The sequence below is a fragment of the Gymnogyps californianus genome, chromosome 5, assembly GCF_018139145.2.
Source record: "Gymnogyps californianus isolate 813 chromosome 5, ASM1813914v2, whole genome shotgun sequence".
Classification (NCBI taxonomy): domain Eukaryota; kingdom Metazoa; phylum Chordata; class Aves; order Accipitriformes; family Cathartidae; genus Gymnogyps; species Gymnogyps californianus.
The window spans coordinates 38,053,563-38,073,048 of record NC_059475.1 but is presented as its reverse complement, the minus strand read 5'-3'; the positions used below and the strand labels follow the sequence as shown (position 1 = coordinate 38,073,048).

Below are 19,486 nucleotides of genomic sequence, written 5' to 3'. Positions count from 1 at the left end.
CTTTTAGCTTTAACAAAGGAAATCTCTCTTGCATACCTTCAAAATGTTGATCCAAAGATCTTTTTGTTAGCCCAGTGATTTAGTTTTTTTTTTTTGAGTGAGACCTCGGTGGGGTTGCTTTCTTATCCTTCCCTCCTCGCTATTTTTTTCTTTCTACTACAACCTTCTATCCCTCCACTAGATTTCTGTTTCCTCCGTCACCCCGAATGGCTTTTCCAATGACACTGTGACTCAAGGGGACATAGGAAGGAAGAAGAGAGAGGGACAGGGGCTGGATTCCAGCTCTAAGGACACAATCCTTGACGGCTGTGGGTAACTGGAGTTCAGGGAGGCAATGCTCGGGGTTATACTGGAGGGGTGAGGCTGCAGGGAATGGTGCTGGGAGCATAGATACTGAGCTGCCATCTGGAGTGAGGGAAATCAGGATGACAGCAGTGGAAAGGAGTTGTGTATGAAGCAATGAATGATGCTGGAATAAGGAAGGGGCCAGAGGCTGGGTGACTGAAACAAGTTAGAAGTTGCTAGGGGGTCTAGCCTGCTTACTGTTACTATTTTCTCCTTCTCTTACAATCCCCTCCCATCCTTGATGCTCACTAGAGCCACTCCTCTGGTTATCAGTGAAATAATTTGGTTATTCTGAAACATACTCAATTTATCTTTCTCTTCATAATTCAAGTTTCTAAAAGACAATTGTCACTGTCAATATGACAAGAAGTCCTCTAAAGTCCAGGTGGCCTTATCTCAAACAAAGCTTTGATCAACTCTGTGTCCACATCCTGCTCTTAGAAGTAAATCTTTTGTGTTACGTGAACACATCCAGAGAACAATTCTCACACTTCTCTTTGTATTATGTTCTGTTAGGTCCAATTTCTTTGTGTCCTAAACAATTTATACAATCCCTTTTGTGCTTTACAGACTACTGACATCAAATATGTAGAATGATTCAACTGAAGTTGCTGAACAGTATTATTTATGTAGAGGATGTTTACCAGAGATCACTATATGACAGAACGCTAATACTTTTTTGTGCTCTAAAAAAACCCCTTGGCAGTTCTGATGCATATGATTTAGTCACTGTGTTAAATACAAATACTTCAATCTTAATATACCATCATTTTGCTACTAAATACAGAACATTCAACAAACAGAAATGTAGAGTCTAAAACCAATCTTTAAAACATAATTAGTTCTATGGTTTATGATGTATAGTTTACAGGAACGAGTTCTGAGCTGCATTGTTTTGTTTGCACAAACTCCTTTTTCCATGGATGACAGAAGCAGAACAATTTCAATTCAGACACCATTTGTTCTTATTAAATAATCTGTAGGTTGCTATTGATTCAGGCCTTTGGCCACTGCTTGAAATACAGTTCAAGAATAATAAAATACTTTTGGTTTGGCTGACTTAGTTTACTTGAAGAAAACCGACCATTATTTCATGTCATGGTATCTGACAGAACTGTCTGTAGTAGTATTGGGATACTAAAAAATAAACAAAACTACACAAGTAAGGGATATGCTACTTAGATTCTTAAATACAGATGCCTTCAGAGTAAAGCTACTGTGTTCTGGCTTCCACACAGAAAGGCAGTATCTTGCAGCACCCAACAGGCTGCTCCAAAGAAAATTTTAAGAGATGTAAGAACTACATTTCCTGTTTTCACCGATTCTATGGAATAAGCGAGGGAGAAGTACAACTGTTGTACAATTTATCAGTCATTTTACAAAGTTCTTCCAAATTTCAAACTTTATTCTTTTCCTTATTCTGAGAGTAAAGGAACAATTCTCCTGAAACCATGCCAGCTAATGCTTCTCCTCCAATACAAAACCTCCATTACAAAATAATGCTTCACCTCCAATACAAAATTTCCATTAACAGGACAATTGTATTTTCAGGGCAGGACAATTCCTCCCTCTGGGTCCTTGTAACAGAAGTGTTTGAGACATCTTTTTCTCTGCTTTGCTGTGTACACAAACCCTTACTAATCAAAAAAGTATGCGTAGCCTGAGGAAAAATTCAATTCCTGTCTGAACCTCCTACTGACAAAACGATAAGGAAATTGGAACATCTAGCTGCTAATAACATCTCATTCCCACTGATATTTTAATTTTTTCCAAAGCATTTTTAGATCATGTTGTGGCACACATTACTTCATCTGCTACTATATTTTTGCTCTTTCTGATACTGTCATTAATGAATATGATCTGATAAGCACAGCATAAGATTGATGAACAATCGTCTAGGATTGCTTGATGCACCTCTAGGATGTTTTTTCTTAAACATTCCTGAAAACTGTTAGGCAGCTAACTCTTCATAGAAGTATGTATAGGCAGCAATCCATTTTTAAGCTATGGCTTGAACAATCAAAAAGTGACATGGGCCAGATACTAGTGATAGCCCAAAAGCAAGCAATCTCATCAGTATTTTTCATGTAGCTAAGAAAGTACTGCCTAGTCATCTCAGTAAGTGGAAGAAATAAAAGACTCGATAAAGAGTGGCTGGTATGTATAATTAACTATGGAAGACCTAAAAGATTCTATCTGGAAAAAGGAAAAGTTTCAAAGAACTGGCAAACACCACCAATCTTCCCTCAAATCATATATATTACAAATAAGAAAACACGTAGGCTTCGTGGTCATGGTACATGTTACTAACCAGTCACACAGCAAAAAACTGAATTGAATTAAAAAATCGGAATTGAATTCAGATTCAATACACTTGGTCTTGGACGAGTAGTAAATGCTATTTAAGAGGGTCCTTTATTACTAAATCAAGGTGGAATGTGTAAGTGTCTAAGTAAAACCTACATCTTTACTCAGGAAGACAAGTGCCTAGTGCAGAGACTGAAAGTGAAGGCAAATAGAAGGAAAGTTTCAGGTGCATTTTTCCTTCTTCTACGGCAATATTACCATATGCTATGCTTCCAGCCATGTATTTCCCTGAGAAACCATAATAATTAAGTTATATTAAATTATACAGCAATGATGCAGTTACTACTCTTTTTTACTCATTTGTGGAGAAGTTATGTTTTATTTACAAGATTTGTGGCCATTACCTTTTTAATGTTTGCAGGGTGTTCCATGGCTATTTAAGAAAAGTGGTACATACATAATAGAAATGATGATGGTATCATTATAAATCACTGTGCAGATTATGCTGTTAGAGATAATCTAGGGTCAACCAGACAGGCACGCCCTGATCTGGTCTTAGAAGTTCAGCTGAATAATAAGCAATAATAAGCAGTAAACTGCTAAACTCAGTTGTCATGACAATATTGCTTGTAAGAAAGAGTGGGGAAAAAACCTCAACAGAACTCGCAAAAAGTTGAAGTAAAATGGCCAGTTCTTATTATATAAAAATATATGGGCAGAGGTAATTCAAATAAGGTATTGTTCACGTTTTTGCTGGAGGAATTGACTGCTCTTTAGGAGTTCTTTAACATATTGCTTTGGGGAATTAAGACAAAGGTAGTGATGAATATAACTTTCTATTAAGCAATTTTCTTCCTCAGTTGTGCACAACCACTTACGAGCCAGAACATAACAGCTCAATCAAACCTTATTGTATCAGCTTTACTTGAACCCCTCTGAAATGTACTGAGAAAATTCTGATATTACTACAAGACTTAGAGGGAAAAAAAAGACAGCTCAGAAAGAAGAAAATAGATATCACAGCTACCTTTTTACATTCTCTTAATTTCTTCTGCCATATAGAGCGAGCAATAGGAATGTGCTTGCTGTCAGTGACATAGCAGCTGGCTGTGATGACGTGGTGGAGTGCAGTCTTCTGGCTCATAGCTTCAAGAACTCGCTCAACATGACGGAGGGAAACTATGGCCTCAGTCCATATGCCACCGTTAACAAGCTGCATCGTACAAGGTACTAGAGCAATTTGTCCAGCACAGTAGAGAACATCTCCAACCTGAAGAAAATAAAAATAAGTAAATAAGATTCTGGGAGTGTATAGAAGGCAAGAGAAACACTTTTCTCTTTTCCAGGTAGCTTCTTTCAACAGTACTGTTCGTTACCATCATTTGTCACAAATGGAGCAAACATGCCAGTCTAAACATAATTTTTGAGAGGGATTTAACTACAATATAGAAACACAGCACTGCAATAAACTTTAACTTAACAGTTAATACATGGATGGTATGTGTCAGCTCAAAACAGTATCTGATGTTACTCACTGTTACAGCTGCTGGATGACACTGATGCCCCAACATGGTTAAATATGTTCTTGCTTTCTTTTTTTGAGTGATGATGCACACTATCTTTGGTTCAATGCTATTTTTTTTTAACTTCTAAGTCTTAAGCTTTGTTTTACATAAGAATATGCAAGAAAGTGTAAGTATGTATCTTTAATGTCTTTAGTAAACTAATTTAAAAATACTATAAAAATAATACTTGCAGAACACCTAAAAGACTGTGTATGAAAAAAGTCATGATAATCCACCAGAAGTTAAAAGGAAATTGCAGATTGAAAATAAAATGCAGAAGAGTGCTACTTGACCAAAGAGATGGGTTCATCTTTTGAAAATGGAATTAAATGGGTGGCCAGATATACCATCAATATATGTTTTAAGTTGAGCTGCAATGCAGTTACTTTGGGCTGATTTTCCAAAGTCTTCCTGGCAACACTCTGAAGACCTACTTTTTTTAACAGCAGCCAGCAAAGGAAACATTTATTCTTACTATTCAGACATCTCAAAGATTTATTATAAAATCTTAATGTAAATATCAAAACTTTTCATCCTCTTATGCTGCACTTCTCTAGAAAGTCTGTACATTTCCTGATCAGTAAAGCAGTAAATTTTATTCAATATCAAAAGAAAACTAAGTATAGAAGTGGGAAGTAAGGTGGGCGTAAGCAGCTTTGAAGTCAGCACAGGAAGCATTTTGCTAGGAGTAAAGAGAAGGAAAATGGACTGTGCAAGGAATCTTAAGGAAGAATTTTGCAGAACTTACTGAATAAACTGTAAAAATTCCTCAGAATTAAGAATAATTAAAAAACAAATCTGTGTCCTAGAAGACATGGCAATCAAACCATGTGACAGACCCATATGCAACTCCAAATCTGTCCTCATAACTGTCTATGTCTCACAAAAGACTCACACATGTAACTATTGGAAGAGTATCTTATACAATTTGGCATACAAGTTCTATGATTAGCAGCTGAAGAGGGGGAGGAGGCAGAGAGGAAACATAATATATCAACTGACACCCATCAACTATTTAAATTGTTTAAAATATCTGAAATATTGTTTTGATAATGCTATATATAATCCTGAAATTGGAAAAAAAAATATGCAAATAATATTTTGGTTTATAGGAACAAATGGTCTTTTTTTTTTTTACAGTGCTATTTTAAAATATGTGCCATTGAACAAGGGAGTCCAGCCAGCTACCAAGTGGCATACTGACAAGATGAGAAACAAATTCAGGAAGATACGATTCAGAGGGGCACAGGTTTGTTTTTAAAGCAAGCCATTCATTTTCACCTCTGCAAAGTGAAACCCATGCATTAGTCAGAAACTTCAATACAGGTATTTTATACTTCTACAGAAAAAAATAAAACTGGCAATATTTCTTCCTTTTTTTCCTGTTGGGCTGCTGGTTTTCCATGCATCACCCATGTTAATTATTAGGTAGACAGAAGAGCTGTTCAACCAGTTCACTTCCCCTATTCTTGAACAGATTGTTTGAGACATAATATGAATACTAATTAACGATAAAATATCTGTCAGTGTTTTGAAATACGGACCAAGATAGCACTTTCTTAAAGTATCCTGGATAGTTCTGATACAATTAGCCCCACTGGTCATAAGCAACGTAAAAAAAAAAATCTCTGAAGGATTTGAGCAAAATTGGCACCACTTTTGGCTCAGATTCAGTGGGAATTTTGCAGAGTTCTTTAAAAAACAATTTAAAAAATCCCTCTGTTCCTAACATACTTGTTTGTATCTTAAGACGTAATTAATAGAAAAACAGTGTTCCTAACATGCCACCATGTTACAGAAGGGTGGATGCAAGGGGGAAAGAGGAGAAAAGGGTCAAAACATGGCCACAGGTTTGCAGCAACTGTATTTCAGGGGGACATAATTTAGGATAAAGGAAGAAGGAGGGATGTTCCTCTTCTCTTTCCCAGTGACTTGGTCATGAAAAGCAAGCATAAATAAACAATCAGCAGGGGCAAAGCAGCAAACCAGTACAAACACTGTTTTAGCAGATTTCAAGAGGTTGTCTCTAGAATGTTTGAAGCATTATACAGAAAATTGTTAGCAGAGTAAAAAGCATTTAAAACAGGGAAGATATCGTAATATCTTGTTCACAGTACTGAAATCTTACAACAGGAGATGTCACAATGTATGGTGTCAGTCCTTGTGTTGTGAAAGTGTTCTGCAAAACCCTGCTAGAACCTTGCAACAGTTTATCTTTTTGGAGCATCTACAAGGATAACGGAAGATCTTTCAGGCTATAGATTCACAGTGTATCAAGTCTAGAGGACTTGCATATCCAGTAAACTCAGCATAGAAACAAAACTACAATATAATGGATGTGTATTTATACACTAGATGTCTCAGCTTACACTGATGATTTAATTTTCACTGCAGCCCATACACATATTTCCAGTGCTAAAATTTCATTAAAGATTTGACAAACCAAAAATAAAAAAACTTGTACTGCTGAGATGCTCACTTGTACCAATTTATTTTCAATATAGCTCCGCAGCAGTAAGCAGTTTATAAATGGGGCCTCATGCGACTCCACATTTCTTCCCTTTTTATTTGTGTTTGTATCACTGCAAGTTAAATGAAAGGTGAGTCTTAATAAGCTAACATAATAGTTTAGCAGCTGTTTTGCTCAGTTAGCACAACCGTAAATAATCAAGGGAATTCAGTGGACAATCAGAACCTCAGAGTATGCAATCCATACTCTAACAGATAGGAATGCTAAGCTCTTATTTGAGAACTACTACTTTTCATAGTGTAGCTGTGCTGCGGGAATTAAGTATAATATAGAGCTAGATCACAGCTAATACAGAGGGAAGACAGTATAGTAGCAAATTATTATTTTATTTCACTTTTTTTTTTAAGCTGCATTCACTTTTTAGAAAAGCAGAAGGAAAGCATCTACAGTACCATGGAAAGGAAAAGTCAGAAGAATGCTTGGTGCCACTTTGAACTGTTCTATCCCACAAAAAAGTTTTTAACAGTATTATAAAGCTACCGAAAGGACACAACATATCTCCCACAAAATATAATTCAGGAAAAGAAACAATGAGAAAAACAGACTTAATTGGACATAAGGACTAACTTAAGCTGCTAATTAGCAAGCAAAAGCTATAATTATTGCTATTTAGAAAGAAACAGAAGTAATAGGATACCTATAGATATGCACTGAGTTATTTTTATGAATTAAAGGCCAACAGTAACTATGGAAACTTTATGAAACTTTTCCTGCTGGTATTATGAAAACTTGCTAGTGATTAACTGGCATAATACAAAAATTGCAGGGAACTTCTAACAGAGAGATTTCAACCATTCACCCCCAGGTATTTAGGCCAATGTTAATAGTTGCACCATATGAACAAATGCACGTTTCTTGGAAAGGATGGAGTCAATATGCAATCAGCCAAATCTTTGTTACAAATGCAGTTTGGTGTCTGAGTGACTGCTGCCCTTTAACAGGTCAGGGTGCACAAAAGATTCAGCGACCCCCTGACCTAACAGTGAAATAACCCACCATTACGTTCAGTCAATGTAAATAAGCATAACTGACAACGTACTAATAGGCTGCCTCTGGTCAGCCATGTGTACCTCTGACCTTAATGAAGACCTAAATCAATTAATACTCCAGGCAATAAAGACCTCTGGCTGATTAAGTTAGATAGAAATCATCTTTTCTAACGGGATTAAAGCTGTAAGGTGGTGAACTTTTTATTTAATATATGATAATCCTTTCTTCCTAGGGCCCTCTTATTTTAGCTAATGATGGTAAAATTGCTTTTTTGCAATGTGAAATCTTTTATTCAACTACCTAGCGTGAATAAAGTTTTAAAGGTACTGTTTAGACAACAGTAATTGAAAAGCTTTGAGTTCACACTACAAACACAAATTGTATCTGACTAACATGGTTCTAATACACCACAACCTTCAATATAATTCACATGTTTTTTCTTGAACTGTTACAAATTTGTAATCTAAAAATTCCATAAATGAGTTGATCACACATAGTTTAGTTTGATACAGGCTTTCTTTTGAGAAAATGTGTACAGTTATCAGTAGCTAAACAATGAAGGATATATTACTAAATGAAAAATTAAAAAAAGTTATGATTATCTTTGACTAAAAAAAAATTGACACATAAGAATCCACATATAAATTAGTAAAATGCTTGCATATCATACTCAAAGCTCCAAAACTTCCCTTTAAATAAAACAGTATTTTTTCCTAGTTAGGTCAAAAAAGTATAATTAATCAATAGCATATTATTGCTATCTTATTGAAATAGCTGTAACTTTTCCACAATTTTCAGAGATTTATAACTCAGTTTTCAAATGCTGTGACTCCAGTTCGCTAATCCTCATTTTGCGATGGAGCTTCGTATGTTTCAAAATGTATTTGATCACCTAAGCTACAAGACTACAAAACACATCTTTTTGCATTGTTCTTCACTATTAAAGTTTATTTTATCAAAGTGTGATTTAAAATTTTCTCTTTGAACTTATATATTTGTGGGCTGAAAATTCACAGGACATTTTTAATCAAGGACTGAAATAAAATAGTGTAATTTCATGGATGCTAAACTAGGCTGTATAATTTTTTATACAAAGTCATATTTGACACTGAGCACAGTGTCATAACGCTATCAACATACCTAAAGCTTTTGTGCATTTCCTAATTGGAATTTATACCAAAGAGAAGTATCACATCATGCAGGATACATACACTGAGCAGCACAAAAACTGGCAGTTCTTTAAAAAGGCTACTAACTTGACAATGCATCTGAAGAAGCCACAATATTAATTGTTATGAATACTAAATCAACTTCAAAACACTATACTTCGTATTCATACTCTATGCTGCCCAACTGTAAACACCTCTGCAATCCTCTAAAAATCAAATAATTCAAATTGAGCCTTTAGACTGTGCTGGATTTACAGCAGGCAATCTCATATAATACATTCCTGAAGGTCTGTAGTACCTTGAAGTTTAACAAAATGCTATATGCACAGACTTGAGAGGGATGAACAGGTCAGAAAGCTTAAGAGGAGGTAAGATCAAAGTTTCAGCTTGAAAACCATTTTTTAAAAAAACTGTTCTAGCCTATCACAGAAAATTGTAATATTTGCGTACATATTTTTGGCATTGTGTTGGTTATATTTAAATATTGATCAATGCCAAATCAATTTTATTCTGCTCTGCAACTGATGGAAATAAAACCCACACACTTCTGATTTACAGAAGAAAAAGATTCAGAAACTGAAATTTTCACCAAAAAACCACCCCAAAAGCTGTCATTCACATTCCAAGGGAGTATGAGACACAAAACAAAAATAAACTTAGCTTTTAAAGTCAGCAACTGTAGCTATAAATATCTAGGAAAGGTTCCAATAAAGTGGGTGAAAAAGGCTCGCCATCTAATATATCCGTGTGGGCAGGACAGCTAGTCTGAAGTCTTCTCCAGCACTCTCATTTTGTTCCACTTGGAATCTCCAATACACAGAGAGGAAATGGAGAAAATGGAGGTAAAATATTCTTTACTTACTATGCATATTTCGGCCAATGTCCCGTACTGGCACATAGGATACATATTGTTCCTTTATGGAAAATGACAGTAGATAGTTCAAAGACTTAATTGCCATTGAGGATAAACTGTTCTCCACATCCTAAAGGATGTTTTTTCCTAAATAGAAAAAGAGCAGCCTCCCTGCTCGAAAATGAGCAAGCTAACAAGAGTATTAATCTTTGATGCATTTCTTCCTTGGGACAGTGGAATTCTAGTCTTCATGACTATTAATGTGTCACCTTTTACAAAGCCTACCATTTCCTCTCAAGCTTTTGAAAAAAATCACAAGTTCTCACACAACCACATTAGCAAAATCTGCCAACTGTGAAAAATTGCAGAACACTCAGCTTTATGAACATACCTTATCAAAAAGATGGAGTAAAACCTCCAAACTGATTATCATTTACTCATTTCTTATTCATATCACTTTGAATAAAGAGGCCAAACAAAACAAATGAAAAAAAAAGAACTCGGATTAGTCTATTCCACAACAATTGGGGTTGGGATGGGGAATGAGACTTAATCAAATCAATATTTACCAAGAAAAGTAAAGGCATATTCAGGGTCCAGAAAAACAAGGTGGAAAAGATTAGTATCTAAAAGTGTAAAGCAATGCAAATGACTCAATGTGGACATGGACTATTGAGCAATGGATACTGCATTTTTAGAAAATGCATATTATGTCCACCACAGTTGATTGTGGGTTTTAATTAATTATATATGCATAGATAAGGGAGGATAATGGTTGTAATTCATCTGGATTCTTAAAATATCTGATACAGCATATTTGGAAATTATTTTTAACTTTCCTAATTATAAATGCTGTTAACTAGCTGATAGTCTGTAAGGAGAGAGTAATGAAAATGCCAATGTACTGAAGTGGGGTGCCGTAGGGATTGGTATTAGGCCTGATTTTGTTTAACATCTTCATTAAGTCAATGGAAGAAGGGATTAACAGCATGGTAATGAAACCCACAGAGAATACTAAATTAGAATGTGCACCAGTAGAAATAACAAAAATGGACACAGATAGGTTTGAAATAAAGGCAGAAAATAAGAAAATGAGACTTAACTTAGGAGAAATGAAAACTCACGCCAGAACACATGGCAAAAATATTTTGAAATACAGACATTGATAACAAGGGAGAAAACTTGACTGCGGAAATGCTGAACAGTTTGTATTAAATCATAACTGCTCTTTAGTAGAAGCAGTCAGTATAGGAAAAAGAAGATACAGTCTCTGTTCTCATGAAACAGGTCTAATTCATCAGATCTACCAAATACTTGTTCCAGGATAAGTAACACCTACCCTCGGCTAATGAAAGAGTGAAATTTTCTAAAACGTCAGAAACTGGTACCATACCTTTTAGGAAAGGTATGATTTCCATATTTCAAAATGAATGCTGTAAAAGATCAGGTGATATCAAACTTTCAGATGATTATTCAGAGCTGATGAAGTACTTTCTTCCAGAAGTTTTTACATTTCATCATTAACACTGATTTTCAGTTTACAGGCTAGCATAGCTGCATTCAAGTATGAAAAGCATTTTAATCTGCCAGGGTAAAGATATAAAAATTCAAAAAATACTTTTATTCCCCTCTGTTAAATGGAAAATGTCTAAACCTTACATGAGGTTACGTAAGCATTCATTTGGGGTTCCCACACAGTTCATTCGTGGTTTTATGACTATTATCCTAAATTTATTCTGATAAGAATAGCTTTATAATAGATCAGCATTCTTTCTTTGTCAGTTCTGTATCAAAAACAAAAAAGATATAGCTAGTATGTTCACATGACATTCCTCCCTCCTTGATTTCTACATTTTTCTCTATCTACACTTACGGTTCTAGGGGACTGGAGAGCATATATATAGTAAGAGAGAGAGGTTATAAGGTAATTGTATTCACATACACAATATCTAAAGGAAGAAAAAAGGTAAAGTGATGTGATATCCTTATATACCTATATGTGTTTATATTACAGACTTTGTCTCTACTTTCATCCTTAAACATACAATCTACTTAGGAAGGGATCTCATAATATCCTTCCCACATTAACTGAAGTTTCTACTGAGAATGTCCACTTACACTAAACTAAATCATCAGTTAAACTATCACTGCAGTGAGGAAGCAGTCCAAGAAGGCACAGTAGAGGTTTCTAGGTTGAAGTTTCTACTAACAATAAGGGTGCTGCTGCTTAAGGCTGTACCACTGTTCTAGAATACAGCATCCAAGGAGAATCAAGATTGCAATCATAAAAGCCTATGAAGAGTGAGTTGGTTTTTTTCCATTCCTACCTGTCTTTACAATCCTCAGTCATGCCAACTGTCGAATAGGTTAGTGTGATTATAAACAGAAGAGGGACAGCTAGGCAGAGAAAATACTCTGTATTGAAAGGTGAAAGCTGTTCATCACACGACAGTAATTCACAGTGTATGAAACACATTAACACCGTGACATTCTCTTCTTACAGAAAAGATTTCGTTCCCAGCCATCACTTGGCTTAATATTCTTACTCAAAATATGCTTTTCATGAATGTCACTGGCTACTTTAAGATACTGGTTTGCGATAACTGGGAGACAGGAAAGAAGCAGTTCCATAAAACCAAGAATCAGTTAACTGAAAAGTTAACTGTAATAACAGTATTACTAAGCTAAAAGTGATAGTTCTCATTCTAGCCATATAGTGTGGTTTCGTACTTTACCTATCCTCTATGTATACCCAGTATATGGGTATTTTATATATTATATTATAATTAAATATATATTTATATGGGTATTTTATATGTTATGTTATATATGTGCTATATGTTATAAGTTGTTATATATGTTACGTATTTTCTATGTTAATATTTTACATATTTACATATGTAAAATAAGATTTTACTTATGTCTAGGACTACTTAAATAATAATCAACATTAAAACACTTCAATGTATGTCAAAGATTATGTAGTGCAGAATTCCAATTTAGAATAGACATACCCACCATTTCCCAGTGGAAATGAAAGAAGACTTATTCATGCAACTAGACATAAATGTACAGTGTACATAATAGTAATGCATATAGAATATAACATACACAATATACAGTATTTATCACAATCTTTTACCTATTTATTCATATTGCAGTGATAATACTTTCTTGCATAACAGAACACCTTTCTCTAGAGACCCAACTCTCAATGCAAAAATATAAGTTAAGTTCTGATTATACTTATAGAAACTGAAACTTGCAACAAAGATCCACAAATATACTTAATATTCTCGGTGAAACTAATGTCATATTATCTCTTCTGCATTATCAACTAAACCAAACTTTACAAAGAGATGAATTCGGGTATTAGGAACCCCATGGTATCAGCTGCAAAATTTTGCAAAATCCAGCAGTACAGGAAGAGTCCGTAGTTAAAATTCTGTGTTCTGAGCAGTAAGACATGACTCAATCTATAAATCTAAAGAATTTGTAATTTGACAGTTACTATGTATTATACATTCTCATATAATCTGAAATACAATGTTCATAAAGTGCAATCCAAGAAAAAAAAACACATTAGGAAAGTAATGCCTTTGTTACATGCATGCAATTGCCTATCCTAAAATCTAAAGATTCCTAACAGTTAGAACAAAATAAAGGGAAATTAGAGAAAGACAGCAACAATCTCAGAAATACACCAAATACGCTTATCTAAACACATTTTCACAACTTTTTTCTTGTACCCTTAAACACTGACCTTTTATCAGAATTGCAGTGTGGACAACATCCCTATATAAAATATCACTAAATTCCTAAATGTGCAATCAGGCAGATTTTACTATGTACCTTTCAGAGGGCAGATTTTCTCTTAGACTGGCAGCACTTCATGACAAGAAGTTACCTATTGACTAAGTGGTAACTTGTAGCATTTAAAAATTAAGTTTCTGTAACAAATTATATTTAAATTCTGTGTTATAGTTGGACTGTAACTGTATTATAATTATATTCTGTGCTGTAATACTTATTCATTTGGATATGGAGTTAGAATCTTGCATTATACATTTTCCTAATTTTTTTCTGGGTTTGTTTTTTTTTTTTGTATGTTCACCTTATTGTTCTCTTATAATACTTATTTTCACTGAATTTTCTAGATGGTTTAAAAGGATAAAAGTTGGGAACTGGAAATTGCTGTATATTGACAGCATATTAGTAACTGATAGATTACTAATGAAATAAGTTATCTTGTGTTCTGCCAACCAAGCTGCAATCATGTTTCTATCCATCTTACATCACAAAGTGAGGTCAAGAACCAGTGCTTGCAAACTTACCATGTGCTTAGCCCTTTTTGTTTGCATTATTAATAAAAGTAGTTATTTTGGCTAGTAAAAACTAATTGCAGAGTCAAGCCCTCTGATATACAAATGGATACAAAGCAAAGCGTTGAAACTAAAAGGGGGTAAATATGAGGAAGGGAGGGGCAGAATGCAGTAAGGAATAATCCAGCAATTACGTTAATCAGCTGCGATATTGCCGAGATCCAGGTTCAAATCCCTTCTTTAGTATTTTTCTTTTGCCTCGTAATGGCAGTGCTGTTGCGGCAATGGGCAGTCCAGGAAGCACATCTCTCAGTGTCTTCTACTGGAACTGTTCTAATTTGTTTAAATAAACTCAGGTTCTTGGACTAAGAGTCTGTTCTGTTTCTTGACGAGTGTTTTAATCAGTATGCTAGAAGTTAATATAGGATGGAAAGATCCCTCTCTATGACAAAAAGTATTAGCAAGGATGTGAAAAAGCTTTACAATGAATGTTAAATCAAAATTGACACATTCCTGATTATGATTTCTACCTTGATAATCCAACATTATGCAAAAAGAAACAACCTACTGAAATCCCAAGTATTTCAAACTGCTATGAGACGGTCATTGTTACCTTCTAGCTTTTTGAAATGCTGAGCATTTAGCAATATGAAAGATACTTAACATAGAATAAGCCTTACACTGCAGAACATTTAGACCTATGATTCTGTACGAACACAATTTTTGTGAAATATTTAGGCTACTTCAAAAGAAGTGAGATGATAAAATGGAAACCATGTGGGGAAGGTAGATTTAATTACATTTTTGAAAACAAAATAAAAATACTTACAGAAGCCTAATGTGAACGTGAGATGTGATCAAGAAGTTCTCTTTGAAGTATAATGGTTAAAACTTACTTAAGCACAGAAATGATGAATTAGAAACAATATCAATGACATTACTATCAAAAAATCTTTGAACTTTTTATTTGAATTTTATAAATAACCAATAGAGTACCCCTTCAAAACCAGAGGCTGTATCAAAGTCTACAAATTATGCTGAGAACAGTTCAAATATCTAATCTTGCTTTTTGATCTTAGGAAAATTATAGGTGCTCCACTGAAAATATGACCTTGTATGACAATACGAATGTCTAATATTTTGCTCATTCAGCCCAACAGAAAGAGCTTCTAATTATCAGCTAAACAGTCCACAGTATATGAAAAGTACGCAAAAATGCCAACATTTCCAATGATGGAAACTGTCTCGTATAAATTTTACATTCTATTTACATGACATATAAGATTGAAGTTGCATGACTTGACTGTTCATCTATCAGTTTTAAGTAATGTTTTAGGGTTTTGTGAAAAGATTGGTTTTTGTTGTCAAAAAATTTTGGCCTAAATTCAACCAGCAAGAATTATTTGTTATGAAGTCCAGTGAATTATAGTTAACACACAAAATCTTTCAATGTGTTATTCCAGAGTTTGCATTTGGCAATATAACGGTTCAAAGCATTTAACTCCAAACCTCAGGGTTTCTGCCATTCAGGCCTGAAGGAGTTAAATCTTATAGCTCTTCAACAAAAAACAATTACATGTTTTTGCAGAAAAATATCACATGCTGATAGTGAATAATTAAATGCTCAAACCAAAGAGAAATGAACTATTTCTGTGATGTATGTTTTGAACTTCTAATAGCTAGTCTGATTCTTCAGAATAATAGCTGTGTTAGAATCAGGAAAGGCACTAATGGGGAATGAAGAAGGGTATGAAAGAATAATGCATGTAATATGAAGAAAGGTGGAGAAACAGAGTAATTCCAACTGATATTTTTAGTTGTTGTTTGTAATGCTAACTCATGGTGTCACAGATGTTTATGTAAAGGAATGTTATTCATTGTACACCCTGACCTTGTAAGGTGATATAATGCTTTGATTTTGTGCAAAATTTAGTAGAAGCAGAAACTGCACCTTGCAGGACTAGGCTCTGGATGCAGAACAAGATAATGGTGAAATTCAAATGAAATAAGCCCTTTAAAACACTATCAGAGAATAAATCAGCTCAACACCTTCCCAATGCAGGAAACTGAGAGTTAACCAGTGTACCCAATTTTAAATTTTTTTAAAGGAGGAATAAATCTGCTATAGGGAGCTGGTTTGATAGACCTTTGAAGGTCTTCAAAACTCTCACTAGTATGTTATTCTCTAAAAAATATTCCTATAATTCTGCTGTCTCCCATCATTCCTTGCCTCGAGATTCATCTGTCAACTTTGATGCATCTTTTAAAGTACCCCTCCAAGCCTAAAAACCATGACTACAGACCACAGAAGAGAACTCTTTGCTTTGAAACTATCTGATCAATGAGAAGATCATTTACCTGCAAGCATTATTTGGTGAAGCTAAAGCGGCACATCAACCAGCAGCATCTGAAGGCTGAGGCAGCAAAACGTCAACAACAAATTGTCATTGGCATTCCATTTATGAACCTTCAAACAGCATCAGATCTTTTCCATGGGAAACCAGATCAGGTCAGACTGGAGCTGAATATTTCTTAACAAGCTAACCATCAAAAGAACTTACGTTTTGAATAAAAAGGCTATCATTTGTTGATTTGAATATCAAAGGGATCCACTGCAAACTCCCAGTCTAGAAAAACCTCCCTAAGCTACACCAGACAGGTGTTTAATAATCTATTATTAAGGCACTATTTTAGGTTACTCAGAATCATAAAAAATAGCTGTAACTGTGAAGCTGCAAATGGGACTGCACAAAGAAATGAATGCTATTAACATACTATTAACAATTCAAAAGAATGAGTTGACATACCAATCAAACTTGTTAATTGACTGTCAATGGCCTGTCCCTGAATATACAACATGACTGCATTATATATTTCAAATCCTGACAGGAAGACAGTTTCATTTGCATTAACTTCATAAACTGATCAACAACCAAACTGCCACATACATTTATAATGGGACGCTGAATCATTTCAATATTCATGCAGCTCTGTAATTGTAAATTAGGTGCTGGCAAACAATACAATACTGTACATACTCTAAAATATCCTAAATTTCTCTGACCTACTTTCTTTTTTATTTTAAAAAAGCAGTGGAGAAAAGTTGTCTCTTACAGAGATGATTATTACTTTAATTTATGGTTCATGCCTTAGGCAAAATTTGTTTGCAACCTAGTTTGCAACCATAGTTTATAACTCTACTCTAGATGCATAACTGGTCCACAATATATAAGGCATGCAAGGTGATGTAAAATTTTTCTTGCTTTAGTTCTGTGAAATGTAAATACCATTAAAATACAGAGTAAATCTGTAAAAAAAAGTGAATGAAAATCTGTACTATTTCCCTGCTATGACACAAAGCAGATGTCAGCACTGAAACCACTGAAACTTTCAAATTAGACATTGAAACATGTAATTTAAAGTGGAAAGTATTGTTCTTGCACATCCTTCCCTATGTCCTAGAATTTATTGCCCTCAGAGGTCCTGTCTATATAAAGTATGTTTCCTAAAAATATCTCATAATTACACCCATTCAGTTTCATTGGGATTGACAGTGATAGCAGCTGAAATGGCTGTGATAGTGCTGCCATTTTAGCCAAATGTTTAGTCAGACATACTCTGAGCAAAGTCACAAATCACAGGAGTTGAGAGCAGAAGTGCTTGTGGCTCTTCCATATTTCTGCACATATTTATCAATCCAGCGGAAATGACCAAGGGCTGATAATAGCAGGAAAATGACAGAAAGAATTCCCAATACAAGAGACAGGCCAACATTCTGCACTTTTCCCATTTAGGATCTCCTCCTGCAACACTTACTATCTTGCACTTCTGCTTACTGAAAAATACAGTTCTAGCGAAGCTAACAGAGAAGCCTTCAAATGTTGTCATTACTGACTCCGTGTATTAGTATCTATTTGTATGCTTTAACCACATAGGGTAGATATGAAAGAAGAAATTTGTTTTTATTTGTTCATGAAGTGCTATAGGCATATTTATCACTGTTTATATAGAAATAATAACATCTCAGTCACTTTGAGAATCGGAGAAATGAAGCTAAGCAGAAACGTCGCAAATGAGGATTAAGTCATGAGGCTCTGGAAGTGTTCGACTGAAGGCTAAGTAGTAATTGATCAAAAATTGTGAAGTTGTCAGGTCAGTCACATTCCCTCTATATCTGTATGACCCGGAGGAAGTATAAGCAAGTTTTAAACCTCTCAACTGTAAATGCACGTTGCCTTCTTTTCCCCTCTTTTATTATTACTACTTTCATCCTGTCAATCCAGCAGTCACTTCCCTGGCTTTAAAGTTATTGCAAGAAGAGCCTAGCACTATACACTAGCATAACCATACAGATATCACATAAACGTCCAATAAATCTGCAGTCATGACAATCTTCTCCTGCATCTCCTTTCAGATAAAGAATATCAGAGGACAATTTCTGTGCTATATATGTCAGCTGCTATATTTTAGACTTTATTATTTGTAGTATAGATGTAAAACTGAGAAGCAAAAAATATTCACATTTATTGTTCTAGCAACTGCAACTGAAGAGTAGAAAGACTAACAAACGGAAATATAAAACCTTTAGAAAAGCTGAATATAGTGGAGCCACTGGGGTGATGACAGTCCCAAATCATCCTAACTGGTAATCATGAAAGATTACTTACACTACAAACTAGATATTAACTTTGATATCTTCCCTGAAGTATAAGCTGAGTAACTGTCATACTGAATAACATCATATGATGGGTACTGCTAAGTTCTTACACTGACAAAACAGGGATCATTAAAGCTTCAACAGTCTTTCAGGTAATCAATGTAATATAAGCAGCATGTGATTAAAAGCATTTAAGACATGAGAAGTGTCAAGGTAAAGAACACCTCATTACTCAAAGGATGTAGTATCTATAAAACCAGCCATCTTACAAGGAGCTGGTCATTTATTACTGGTGCTAATAGTAACACACAACTACAGTGAATTCAGTAATTCATGCTCCAAGATTTACAAACTTTGATCATAAAATATATACATATATACAGTTGAAATATATGCACATATACATATTACTGTAACACAAATGACGTGACGTATGTTTCAAAAAGACACTTGATTAATTTTAAGAAGCTACAGTTTGTCTGCACTGCTTCAAAAATTTACATTTGAAATAGCCATGTTCTAATTTACTCAAATATGTATGTTCAATGAAATTTTCACTGTCTTAGCTGAAATATTCCTGACTCTCAATAGCCTGTGGCCAGCATAGTTTTTGTAGGTGGGGATAAAAACTCCTGTCCTTGGGAAGAATGAAACTTTCTATCATGCAGGTAAAGTCCCACCTGTGTGTGAAATGATGCTTTCTTGGAGATCAGCACGAGACTAGAGAACTAATTTGGACACAAAACTT

General features: G+C 34.7%; 1 protein-coding gene across 3 annotated transcripts in view; it reads right to left on the bottom strand.

Annotated features, from left to right (window-relative positions):
• The window catches only part of DPH6 (diphthamine biosynthesis 6), a 217,084-nt gene that overhangs the window by 62,295 nt on the left and 135,303 nt on the right, over window positions 1-19,486 (bottom strand). For 2 of the 3 annotated variants that reach the window (XM_050898234.1, XM_050898233.1), the window contains exon 13: window positions 3,680-3,922. The exons of the other annotated variant lie outside the window; for it this stretch is intronic. In XM_050898234.1, coding sequence (XP_050754191.1) covers window positions 3,680-3,922 — 243 coding nt within the window. The remainder of the gene's footprint in view (window positions 1-3,679; window positions 3,923-19,486) is intronic. 3 annotated transcript variants of the gene reach the window in all.